This window comes from Sinocyclocheilus grahami, unplaced genomic scaffold (assembly GCF_001515645.1).
Source record: "Sinocyclocheilus grahami isolate Dianchi unplaced genomic scaffold, SAMN03320097.WGS_v1.1 scaffold2028.1, whole genome shotgun sequence".
Taxonomy (NCBI): Eukaryota; Metazoa; Chordata; class Actinopteri; order Cypriniformes; family Cyprinidae; genus Sinocyclocheilus; species Sinocyclocheilus grahami.
Window position 1 is genome coordinate 39,436 of NW_015507207.1, and position 14,376 is coordinate 53,811.

At 34.9% G+C, this 14,376-nt stretch overlaps 1 protein-coding gene across 1 annotated transcript in view; it reads left to right on the forward strand.

Annotated features, from left to right (window-relative positions):
• The window catches only part of LOC107573763 (sodium-dependent neutral amino acid transporter B(0)AT1-like), a 28,415-nt gene extending 22,139 nt beyond the window's left edge, over positions 1–6,276 (forward strand). Inside the window, exons 12-13 of the mRNA XM_016260205.1 lie at positions 4,143–4,305; positions 5,771–6,276. Of these exons, the coding sequence (XP_016115691.1) occupies positions 4,143–4,305; positions 5,771–5,992 (385 nt within the window). The 3' untranslated portion in view covers positions 5,993–6,276. The remainder of the gene's footprint in view (positions 1–4,142; positions 4,306–5,770) is intronic.
• Positions 6,277–14,376: the final 8,100 nt, after the last annotated feature.

The window sequence follows — 14,376 nt, forward strand, 5'->3', positions numbered from 1 at the left end:
AAAACCTTTAAATATTAAAATTTATATTCATGTTTGATTTTAAATAAAACATTTTAATATTTATTAAATATCTATTTATTATTTGAATATATTTAAAGTTTTTAAAATCATGATAAATATATACTAAATTAAAAAATCAATAAATTTTAATATATTTAACATTCTATACACACACACGCTTGTATGTATATATCTAAAAATCCCTGTGAATTTGACCATGTTATCTTTGGGGGAAAAAAGAGAAAATAATTCATATTAAACAAGTCTCATACTGTCACTTCTTCCCGTGGAGTGCCTCAAGGATCTGTTCTTGGTCCGCTTTTGTTTTTAATCTACATGCTCCCTCAAGGTCATGCAGCACCATGGTCTTTAATTTCCACAGTTACGCTGATGATACGCAAATCTATTTTACTGCACAGCCCAACTCTGTTTTTCCTCCCTTTTCTTTAACATCTTGCCTACATGATCTTAAAGTATGGATGGCTCAAAATTACTTAAAATTGAATACTGGAAAAACAGAGATTCTGTTAGTTGGCCCCAAATCCTCTGTCTCCTCTTATCTTGACTTTTCCATTAATATTGACAGAGTTATAGTTCATCCTTCCCCCATTATACGTAATGTTGGCGTACTATTTGATTCTACATTATGCTTTGAACCCCATATCAACCAGCTTGTTAAATCCAGTTTTTTCCATCTTCGCAATATTGTCCGTTTACGACCATCACTAAATTTCAAAGATGCTGAAACAGTTATTTATACTTTTATAACTTCGTGCCTATTGTTACTCCTTGTTATATGGCCAACCTAACAAAGCCCTTAATCGCTTACAGCTAATTCAAAATGCAGCTGCTCATGCCCTTACATTCACCAAAAAAATCAGCCCACATCACTCCCGTCATACAGCAATTACACCGGTTCCCCGTTATCTATCGTATTCAGTTTATAGGGGTGGTTGATTGTGATATAACTTTTTTAATGTTAGTTTGTGTGTACAGTAATGTTGCTGTTTGAGCATAAACAATAACTGCAAAGTTACGACGCTGAAAGTTCAATGCGAACAGAGAGATAGTCTTTTTTTTAATTATGGCAGTTTAATGCCTACAAAAACGGCTCATAGGGACTACAATCAGCTTCTTCCCGGGTTGGTGACATCACAAACCCTGAAATTTACATAAACCCATGTTGCACTGCTTTAGAGAAGAGGAATAGTCATTGTTGCCATGCCGTCAAATCTAGGGGTGCACGTAAAAATCTATTCATATATGAATCACGATTCTGTCTTCTAATGATTCTAATGGATTCACAAGTTTCAAAATCAATGTTCTAAAGCAGCGGTTAATACTGTGGGATTAATGCTGCGTTCAAGTCCTCCTGGGACGTGCGTACTTACGAGCTGACAAGTCGTAATTACGACGTCAGGTGCGTTCACGTCAGTTTAGTCGGCACAAGATGGCGGTGTACCTTCTTTTAACAAATTACAAAAAAATACAACAGGGTCTGCATTTTTTTACTTGGATTTCATTAAAGTTTATAGGACAACTAAACTATCAATTTAAACAAAAATTTACCGTCAACTACAGACGTTGCATCCATCGATTCCGCCATGTTTCTCACTGACACGCCCCCAACTCGGAAACTCGGGGCTTAAAGACAATTTCGAGTTTCCCACTCGTAATAACGACTTTGTGGCGGCGTTCATGTGCGTTCAACTCGTAAATACGATCTATCCGACATGACTTAAGATGCGAATGGAACGGCTACGATGACCGGAAGTTAGCTGTTACACCGGCGTAGCCGAGAACGTAAAAATCACTAAGCAACCATAAACAAGACAGCGCAATGCGGTATTCCGTCATTTATTAAAGCGTTATGAGGAGGATGTTTAGGCAATACTTGCATTGTTTGCTTCACATCATCTCTAGTCTCAGTGCTACCTGAGATGTTGTTAACAACAGCAGACATATCTTTGTACAAACAGAAAAATCGTTAAAATCAGTTTCATTTCAAAACACATCAACACAGATTAAATAAAAGACTAAAGGCCCGTTCACAGCAAGCACGATAACTATAAAGATAACGATAAAGACATAGTTCTAAAAATCGTTCTCAATATTAAAGAATAGCAGAGTCCACACCACAGCTATAATGATAAAGGCACAGAGAAATGATATCGTTGGAATCACTTTTTTGATTTTTTTGCCATCTGATGAACGATACAAACATTGACAGCCAATCAGAATCCATCCTGCTGTAACGAGCTCAGAATTTAAAGCGGCAGACGCGCGTGTGCTTAGAATAAACAGACGATATCGTCCGCTGGTGTGGACGCTAATATCGTTATCTTTATAGTTATCTTTAGTTATCGCTCTTAGAACGGGGCTTAATGGTACTGGTGCAATTACAATGGTATATACCATAAAACGTAACATTTACCAACCTAATCTGTCACATTGTAACGACAACACTGAAAAAAAATATTCATTGAATTTACAAATTTTTTTTAAGGTAAGTGGTTGCAATCAATTTATTTTAGCTACATTTAAATAAACACATTTAGTTGACTAACTTAAAAAAAAAAAGTTAAATGTAGCTAAAATAAATAGTTTGCAACCACTTACCTTAAAGAAATTTAGTATCATTTTTTTCAGTGTACGGCAAACCAGCTGTTTTCCCCGTAGTAGGCGTTTACAACAGAACCTCATAAAGTTTGTGAAACTTCCAAAAACAAACTTCCTCAAAACCTTTGTGCTGTCTCTTCACTCCAGACCTTTTAAAACTGATCTCAGAACTCACTTATTTACAACATGTTTTGTTAATTGATTGTCTGCCTCATTTTTCAGTTCCATGCTTGCGTTCATTACTTATCTGGTACAGATGATCTCTGTCTGCTTTATTTGTTTGATCATGTGACTGTATATTTGTATATGTGTTCATGTTATCTATTAACGTTATGTAAAGCGTCCTTGGGTTTTTGAAAGGCGCTATATAAATAAAACATGATTATTATTATTATTATAATATACTCAATATATAAATCAATACATTACAGTTAAAAAATAACTATTGTACTATAGTCAATATGTTTATTAAACATATACATACATACATATAGATAGATAGACAGATAGCAGATATTCACATAAATGTGAGCCTGGAGCACAAAAGCAGTGTTAAGTCGCTGGGGGATATTTGTAGCAATAGCCAACAATACATTGTCTCTTCGCTCCAGACCTTTTAAAACTGATCTCAGAACTCACTTATTTACAACATGTTTTGTTAATTGATTGTCTGCCTCATTTTTCAGTTCCATGCTTGCGTTCATTACTTATCTGGTACAGATGATCTCTGTCTGCTTTATTTGTTTGATCATGTGACTGTATATTTGTATATGTGTTCATGTTATCTATTAACGTTATGTAAAGCGTCCTTGGGTTTTTGAAAGGCGCTATATAAATAAAACATGATTATTATTATTATTATAATATACTCAATATATAAATCAATACATTACAGTTAAAAAATAACTATTGTACTATAGTCAATATGTTTATTAAACATATACATACATACATATAGATAGATAGACAGATAGCAGATATTCACATAAATGTGAGCCTGGAGCACAAAAGCAGTGTTAAGTCGCTGGGGGATATTTGTAGCAATAGCCAACAATACATTGTATGGGTCACAATTATACATTTCTCTTTTATGCCAAAAATCATTAGGATATTAAATAAAGATCATGTTCCATGAAGATATTTTGTAGATTTCCAACTGTAAATATATCAGAACTTAATGTTTGATTAGTAATATGCATTGCTAAGAACTTCATTTGAACAACTTTAAAGATGATTTTCTCAATATTTAGATTTTTTTGCACCCTCAGATTCCAGATTTTCATATAGTTGTATCTCAGCCAAATATTGTCCGATCCAAACAAAACATACATCAATGGAAAGCTTATTTATTCAGCTTTCATATGATATGTAAATCTCAGTTTTGAAAAAAATTACCCTTATGACTGGTTTTGTGCTCCAGGGTCACAAATATAAGAGAATATATGTAAGAGATTGACAGCAGATTATTGGTAGAACATAAGGTGACACTGACCTGTTGATATTTGTGTGTTGATTCGGTGCAGATTCAACGACGATATCAAGTTCATGATCGGTCACAAGCCCAACTTCTTCTGGCAGGCCACGTGGAGACTCGTCAGTCCGCTCATAGTGCTGCTGATCTTCCTCTTCTACTTCGTCACCACCATCAGCAAAGAGCTGACCTACATCGCCTGGGACCCGCTGTCGGTACGCATGGCTGCCTTCATTCCTGTAGGAAAACTACGAGAAATGGCCAATAGATTTGCAGGATCCAAAATATTCCTTTTATGACAGATGTTGATTGAACACCCAGAAAACGTCTAATAATTTCAGCTGTTTTAAGAAAGAAAAAAATACATTATTGTTAGATGTTGTTTGTTTCTAAAAAAAAATACACCAAATCGTTTGAAAACGTAATTTTCTCTGATCAATAAACATGCATAACGTAACATAAATCAATAAAGCATAATACATACAATTAAAAACTAAGAATAATAAATAAAAGTGTAATGCATAAACAAATTATAATTGAGTATTACATACATATGAATACATAAATATGCATAATAAACAAATATTAATATGCATAAATACATATGAATTATAAATCATATAAATGATTAAGTAATACATAAGAATAATAAAATAAATGCATGAGTAATGCATAAATAAATTATAAATATGAGTAATACTGAAATATGAATTTTATATATATATATATATATATATATATATAATAACGACATAATTAAATGCAAATAAAAAAATAAGAGTAATAAAATAAACAAATGCATAATACATTAAAAATAAAGAGTAATAAATAAATAAATGTGTAACAAATAAATAAATATAAATATGAGCAATACATGAATTAGAAATAAGAGTAATGCATAAATAAATATGAATAATAAATAAAATAAATGTGTAATACATAACTTAATAAATGTGCAGAATACATACATATTATAATATATATAAATATTAAATAAATGCATAATAAGTATATAAAAGTTATATACTAATATGCATAATAACTTATGCATAAAATAAACAAATGCATAATACATTAAAAATAAAGAGTAATAAATAAATAAGTGTAACAAATAAATAAATATAAATATGAGTAATACATAAATTAGAAATAAGAGTAATGCATAAATGAATATGAATAATAAATCAAATAAATATGTGTAATACATAACTTAATAAATGTGCAGAATACATACATATTATAATATATAAATACATATACATAAAAGTTATATACAAATATGCATAATACAAAAAAATGTAATAAATTAATTAACAGAGTAATACATAAATACAAAGATAAGAAATTAATAAATAAATAAAGAAAAGTAATAAATACATTTGTAATACACACATAAGTAAATAGATTAATAAATATGAGTAATAATCAAACAATTCACAATTTACAATTTAGCCAGCAGAAATGAAATAAATACAAGTAATAAATAAATATGAGTGATACATAAATAACTAAACAAATAAATACAAATGTGAGCAATACATATGAATAATAAATAAAAGTAATGAATGATTAAATGAGTACTAAATAAATATGACCAATAATAAATAATAAAATGTCAGTGATAAACAAATATGAGTAATAAGTAATCATGTGCTGTTGTTTCATGATGATTGCCTCCAGGAGGATTTCCCCGCGCTGGAGACGAAGTCGTATCCGGACTGGATTTACGTGATCATCTTCATTCTGGCGGGCGTTCCAGCGCTGGTCATTCCTGCGGTCGCTCTGTTCAGACTCATCAGAAAGCGCTGCTGTGCTAAAGAAGAGAAACACACGGCAGCGGAGCCGCTCTACTCCATATCTGACAAAATGCAGATCCCCACTAACACACGGGTTCCAGTCTGACCTGCAACATCAGGGAGCAATCTAGAAACAGAGAACAGACGTTTACAGATGTGATTTGCACTGACAGCTCTTCATACTCTGTTCGTATGTATTTATGTGAAGCAGTTCATATGCAATAATGAAGCCGCCGAAGGTAAACAAATAAATAAACATTAACAAGTCGACACACATTTCTGTAAATGATAATTAGCCAGTTTACCCACATGCCTTTTCTGGTGGCTTCATGTACAGTGAATTACATATTTTTATAAAACTCATAGTTCCGGTGCTTGATTCTGATTGGCTGAGGCGTATTGCTTTAGTGTCCCTGCAGCACAAAAGCAGTGTTAAGTCGCTGGGGGATATTTGTAGCAATAGCCAACAATACATTGTATGGGTCACAATTATAGATTTCTCTTTTATGCCAAAAATCATTAGGATATTAAGTAAAGATCATGTTCCATGAAGATATTTAGTAAATGTCCTACTGTAAATATATCAAAACTTAATGTTTGATTAGTAACATGCATTGCTAAGAACTTCATTTGAACAACTTTAAAGATGATTTTCTCAATATTTAGATTTTTTTGCACCCTCAGATTCCAGATTTTCAAATATTGTCCGATCCTAACAAATTATTATTATTCAGCTTTCAGATGATATATAAATCTCAGTTTTAAAAAAATTTACCCTTATGACTGGTTTTGTGCTCCAGGGTCACATATATATATATATTTGTTTTTGTTTTTATGTGTGAAAAACATTTTTCTGAAGATAATGTTCATATATATAAGGTAATATTTCATTTAAAAACATTTAGGGGAATTTCCGTGCTTAATCTCTGATCAAATACTGTTGTTTTGTCAGTGTTTATGTTCTTTACAGTGAATATAATATACAGTATATTTACATGCAAATTGTCCTGTCTTAAAACTGTAATTGTACATGTATTATACGTATTTTTACGATGTGTTTTTGTTCTTCTTAACAATGCCAGTTTAATAATAAACTCATTTTGATTGTGTACAATGTTTGCATTTAACAAAGCAGTAAAGATATCCACTCTGAGCTGATAACACTCAAACATATTACAACATAACTATAATACTTTATGCGCACGAGTGTGCATAAGTTAGAACGTCATTCATAATTCCTACATTATTAATACTTAGTCAAAAGAATCTGAACGTACTCAAATGTTTCTAAAACGTAATAAACACACACAAATAACTAATATAACTAAAACCATAAAATTCAATCTTATTTTATTTCAGCTAATTGCCAAAGCAACTCTCATTTTCATTTAGTTTTACTTGAATTAAATGGACTAAAATTATAACAGAATAGAACTACAGAAATATATATATATATATATATATATATGTATGTGTGTGTGTGTGTGTGTGTATATACTGTATATATACAATATATATATATATATATATATATATATATATATATGTGTGTGTAAAAGTTTAAAAGTTTATAATATATATATATATATATATATGTGTGTGTAAAAGTTTTTGTTCACATAATATATGTGTGTATACTGTGTACATTTATGATGTATATATAAATACAATTGCCCCCCCCCCCATGAGTTTTTGCAGCGTTGAGCAATTTAACCAATCACAGACATATCTGTTGATTTCTTGAACGCAATGGCCAATCAGAAACATTTTGTCAGAATTCACTCACCGCTGAAAGCGCGCAGTTTTGCACGCTCGTGAATCATCTCATGACTAAGTGCAGATGCGATGTAAATAAGAGATTCATTGTGCAGGTTAGAGAGCTTCATTGATTATAACGGAACTTTGTAAGATCGCAATAAACGAAGACGAGTGACGCTTTTTAGTGATAAAGGGAGCGCGCTCTGTGCACTTTCTAGGGTATAATCTATTCAGAATTTGTATGAAACTTTCGTTTTTCGGACACATAGACTACACCCTGCAAAGTTTCTGGAATGACATCCGCATATTATGCGGGATTCACTCTCGAAATAGCAGTGATTGGCAACGGACGGAACATAAAATATGTTTTAATTTAATTCTGGAACCGGTCCTGGCCAAACCTCACATCCACAGACCGCGCGCGACCCGAGCGAGATATAATTCACGGACCAAAAGCGTGTGTAAACTTTATTGAGATCGGGACAGTAATTTAATTTAATTTCCAGTAACGGTCGTTAGAAAGTTCAGCAATGAATGGTGTGTGATTTACGACAGAATATAGTCCCACAACTGATCGTTTATTTTTTCCTCACGTGTCTCACCTTTGGTAACAACGATTCAAAACGGAAACATTTCAAGTGACACGGGAAAAAGACACGGAAAACTTCAGTGAACATCAGAAAAGCAGCATGCACATTTCTGGTTAAAAATGAAAGGCCATCGACTGACAAACGGGAAGCATCACCATTCAAGTCAGCAGGAAGAGCCGAAGCTAGTCGCCGCAGTAAAGATAGGCTAGTTTGCGGTTTGATATTCAGATTTCTTTTGGCTATAAATACGCAGTGCGCTGTCATAGAAATGCAAATAATACCGAATATCATTCTCCATGATTTGTGAATTCAGGTGACGCTGTCCTTCGGGCCGAAATCAGGGGTTTTTTCTCTTAAACCAATCGTTTAAGATCTTATATGCCTCTCTTAGCAATGATTTATGCCCATGATCTTCATGGCTATTTGAATAAGCTAAGCTTAGTCTTTAACTGCACTGTCACATTACCAAAGATGTATTCCCATATCTGATCACATTCTCCAGTACAGCTTGATCTTACTGCTAACACCATAAAGTCTCGGCCTTCTCAAGGATCTCTGTTGTAACTTGGAACACAGAATTTTAACATGGACATTTAACACTCAATATGAACACCAAGGTATTTGTATGAGGACACCTGCATAATGTGAACATTATGAATAGAAACTGAACTCTGATCTCCAATTAACTTTGGATCAAAGATCATGTCCTTAGTTTTCCTCACATTGACAACAAGATGATGGGCAACACACCACAAACTGTTCAGTTTCAGAGTGATAAGATGATATGTCTTGGTCTTTATAACAAGCTAAGAATAGCTGTGTCATCACTAAATTTTACAACATAATTGTTGGCATAGCCGCGGGAACATATTTTATCTGGGGGGTGCGGGGGGGCGGGGCTTGATGTTGCAGGGCGGGGCCACGGTGAGAGATTTTTGACAAAATCCAAACTCTTATAGATTACATACAAGTGAAGACAGAGTTTTATGCGAACCAATTTGCGCTTTTGTGATTTTAGTTCAAGAATTTTTTCCCCAGATAGCACACGTCTGTTAAAGATCACTTGATCTGGAAAGCATCTAACACTTGACAGACATCTGTAAGATGTCAGTTTCACATGCATTCTAAACCATAAACATCTTAAAGACATCTAATAGACGTCTATTTGACATCTGATAGGAGACGTCATATAGACATATTGCAGATGAGCAAACACTCTAAAAATATGTCTTGCAAATGTAAATTCAGACGTCAAATAGACGTCTCCATAATGTACGTGTGCTATCAGGGTTCTTTAAAACGGGGTTTTACTAAATATTAACATTGCTGATATGCAAAAGTTTTGGTCAGTGCACTTTGGCGAATTCTGTCATCAGAAACAACAAAGTGATGTACAATCGATGTAAAAATAAGAGATTAATTTATCATACACTGCAGACACCATCACTGATTATAGCTTATAGCTTTTTTTTAGAGTGCTTACACTCACTGAATTTAATAATCTAAATGTTCTTTGCTCGCTGTATAATTTGTTCATTGTTTGAATAATCGTGGACATGCGGCGTTATAAGTAAACTTAAAATGTCTTTTTATTAAACGTGATTGATGGTGGCCATCTTGAGAAGCAAGAAAGCTTCGGAAAATGGCTCATAAAAAGGACAAGGACGTGAATGGTTTTTACAAGTCGGAATGTAAAATTACGGTAGCCTAATATCGTGAACATTTCAAGTTAACGTTTATTTATAAAGCACATTTAAAAACAAGTGTTGTACCCAAAGTGCTGTACAATTTATAAACAAATAATATCAAAAGCAACAACAAATAAAAAACTCATAAGATACATATATATTGAATTGATGTAATAAGTGCATGGATCACTATACTTCTAGGTCCTTCTTTGAGAGAAACTGTTTTAATTTGGCGATGGATCGGAGATGAAAGAAGCTTCCTTTGACGACAGAATTGATCTGCATGTCAAATAATAAATCAGAATCAAAGACAATGCCTAGGTTCTTGACTCTGTTGTGTAGTGTTAAAGACAGGGAACCTAATTGGTTTCCAATATTAGCGACACACAATGAAGATCCAGAAGCAACGGCCTCAGTTTTGTCTTCATTTAACATTAGGAAGTTTTCTGACAACCGCCTTTTAACTTCCTCCAGGCAGGAGATACGATTTATGGTAGAGTTTCCATTGCTAGACTTGACAGGAAGATAAAATTGTGTGTCGTCAGCATAACGGTGATAAGAGACATCATATTTCTGAAAGATAGAGCCAAGAGGAAGCATGTATAAAGAAAAAAGCAGAGGACTCAGAACGGAACCTTGTGGGACACCGCATGTGATCAATGTTGAGGATGAATTATGCTTACCCATATTAACTGAGAATACACAACCTTTAAGATATGAGGAGAACCAGCTTAATGCAACCCCCTGAAAGCCGACCACTCTCTCTAGACGATTTAATAAAATGGCGTGATCTATTGTGTCAAATGCTGCACTGAGATCTAAAAGAACTAAGATGACCCCGTCTCCGGAATCCAAGCAGCACAGGATATCATTTGTTACTTTTATCAAAGCAGTCTCGGTACTATGAAATAGCAACTTTGAGATGGGCCTGTAATTATTTAGGATATTAGGATCCAAATGAGGTTTTTTCAGGAGAGGCAGCACCACAGAAACTTGTGGGAAGCACTCCACTGGTCTGTTAATAATGGCCAATATGACGGGGGCAACCGAATTAAAAATATCTTTAAGAAAACGTGACGGAATGATATCCACAGGAGAATTTGTAGGTTTCAATGAAGAAACTAAAAGAACTAGGTCAAAATGCCTAAAAGAACTAAAAGGCAACAGGGATTCAGAACGAACCATGACTGGTGGTGATATTTGTGCTCTAATTAATTTTTTGTGGAAGAAAATTCAAGGAACTTATCGCAAATCTCAGGTCTTGAAGCAGAGTAGCCGACTGTGGTAGGGTTCAGGACAGAATCTGATATTTATCTTTTTTCTAGATCTCAGTGATCTGAGCGGAGCTGCCTGGTCCAGAATATGAGCACAAGTTGTATTAAATACTTCCGTCGGCTGTGACGAACCCATAGTACTAGTTAACACATCTGTATTTTGAGAGCGATATGTGGAAGCGTAAATCTCGAGGACTAGAAGGAGTAATAACACAAGTATAATGCCTCTCTGGGGGAGGAGAGATAAGATGTGGCTGCAGAGATTCAAATAAAACAAAACTATGATCAGAACATCCAGATTCTAACACCTCAAGATTGCTCACTTGAAAACCAGAAGTTAACACCAGATCAAGCGTATGACCTTTTATACGAGTAGGACCTGTAACTAGCCGTGTCAAATTAAAGGAATCCACCATACACTAAACTTCCTTGACTAAAGGTTGTGTTTCACAGCAAATATGAATATTGAAATCTCCCAGGATTAACAATCTGTCACAACGAGGTACCAAAGCCCTAAATCCTGATTGAAATTTATCAAGCATGTTACAGTCAGTCAAATAAGAAGAAAGCTGTAAATAAATTACCTTTTCCAGAATTTTTGATAGAAATGGCAACTTTGAGATGGGCCTGTAATTATTTAGGATATTAGGATCCAAATTAGGTTTTTTCAGGAGAGGCTGCACCACAGAATGTTTGAAACTCGTGGGAAGCACTCCACTGGTCTGTTAATAATGGCCAATATGACGGGGGCAACCGAATTAAAAATATCTTTAAGAAAATGTGACGGAATGATATCCACAGGAGAATTTGTAGGTTTCAATGAAGAAACTAAAAGAACTAGGTCAAAATGCCTAAAAGAACTAAAAGGCAACAGGGATTCAGAACGAACCACGACTGGTGGTGATATTTGTGCTCTTTTCTTCCAGTTTTTTGTGGAAGAAAATTCAAGGAACTTATCGCAAATCTCAGGTCTTGAAGCAGAGTAGCCGACTGTGGTAGGGTTCAGGACAGAATCTGATATTTATCTTTTTTCTAGATCTCAGTGATCTGAGCGGAGCTGCCTGGTCCAGAATATGAGCACAAGTTGTATTAAATACTTCCGTCGGCTGTGACGAACCCATAGTACTAGTTAACACATCTGTATTTAGAGAGCGATATGTGGAAGCGTAAATCTCGAGGACTAGAAGGAGTAATAACACAAGTATAATGCCTCTCTGGGGGAGGAGAGATAAGATGTGGCTGCAGAGATTCAAATAAAACAAAACTATGATCAGAAGATCCAGATTCTAACACCTCAAGATTGCTCACTTGAAAACCAGAAGTTAACACCAGATCAAGCGTATGACCTTTTATACGAGTAGGACCTGTAACTAGCCGTGTCAAATTAAAGGAATCCACCATACACTAAACTTCCTTGACTAAAGGTTGTGTTTCACAGCAAATATGAATATTGAAATCTCCCAGGATTAACAATCTGTCACAACGAGGTACCAATGTTGACAAAAACTCTGAAGTCCTTACACAAAGTATGGGACAAGCTTGATCGATCTTCATTAGCTGCACTTCAAAGGTTGTAAAGGCAAAAGTTTGCAATGATAATGGTTCCTAAACACAGTAGCTAAACCACCACTGCGGCCAACAGACCTTGGAGTATTATGAAAGGTACAGTCCGCTGGAGTTAGTTCTCCTAGAGGGATGACATCCCCAGCATTTTTGCCAGGTCTCTGTCAAAAATAAAAAGTCTGGCATTGAGTAGTGCAAACTTAACAGGAGAGGAGGCTAAAGTTTTTGTTCCAGCGAGCGAATAATACCGCCCCTCGCAAGCCCTGGCTTATTTCCTCTTAACCTGTTGCGTTCTATTTGTTAAAAAAGGAGAAATACCACTTTATAATGAAAGGATTTACCTGCATCTGCTTTAGTTTATCCAACAATAAATAAGGCTGTAATGAATTAAAAGCTGAACTAAAATCAGTAAAAAGAAGGCGTGCATATGCCTAAGTGTCCTCCCAATGCTTCAGGACTAAATGAGTGATACCTCTGAGCTCCTTTCCTGCTTGTAAGCAGTCGGCTGTGACGAACCCATAGTACTAGTTAACACATCTGTATTTAGAGAGCGATATGTGGAAGCGTAAATCTCGAGGACTAGAAGGAGTAATAACACAAGTATAATGCCTCTCTGGGGGAGGAGAGATAAGATGTGGCTGCAGAGATTCAAATAAAACAAAACTATGATCAGAAGATCCAGATTCTAACACCTCAAGATTGCTCACTTGAAAACCAGAAGTTAACACCAGATCAAGCGTATGACCTTTTATACGAGTAGGACCTGTAACTAGCCGTGTCAAATTAAAGGAATCCACCATACACTAAACTTCCTTGACTAAAGGTTGTGTTTCACAGCAAATATGAATATTGAAATCTCCCAGGATTAACAATGTCACAACGAGGTACCAATGTTGACAAAAACTCTGAAGTCCTTACACAAAGTATGGGACAAGCTTGATCGATCTTCATTAGCTGCACTTCAAAGGTTGTAAAGGCGTCAACGGGCAAAAGTTTGCAATGATAATGGTTCCTAAACACAGTAGCTAAACCACCACTGCGGCCAACAGACCTTGGAGTATTATGAAAGGTACAGTCCGCTGGAGTTAGTTCTCCTAGAGGGATGACATCCCCAGCATTTCTGCCAGGTCTCTGTCAAAAATAAAAAGTCTGGCATTGAGTAGTGCAAACTTAACAGGAGAGGAGGCTAAAGTTTTTGTTCCAGCGAGCGAATAATACCGCCCCTCGCAACCCCTGGCTTATTTCCTCTTAACCTGTTGCGTTCTATTTGTTAAAAAAGGAGAAATACCACTTTATAATGAAAGGATTTACCTGCATCTGCTTTAGTTTATCCAACAATAAATAAGGCTGTAATGAATTAAAAGCTGAACTAAAATCAGTAAAAAGAAGGCGTGCATATGCCTAAGTGTCCTCCCAATGCTTCAGGACTAAATGAGTGATACCTCTGAGCTCCTTTCCTGCTTGTAAGCAAACTGCCATTGATCTAACTGTGGAGTCACTTCATTTTCCAGTAGGGTCAACATATGTGACCCTGGAGCACAAACGCAGTCTTAAGTAGCATGCCACTTATGCCAAAAATCATTAGGATATTAAGTAAAGATCATGTTCCATGAAGAT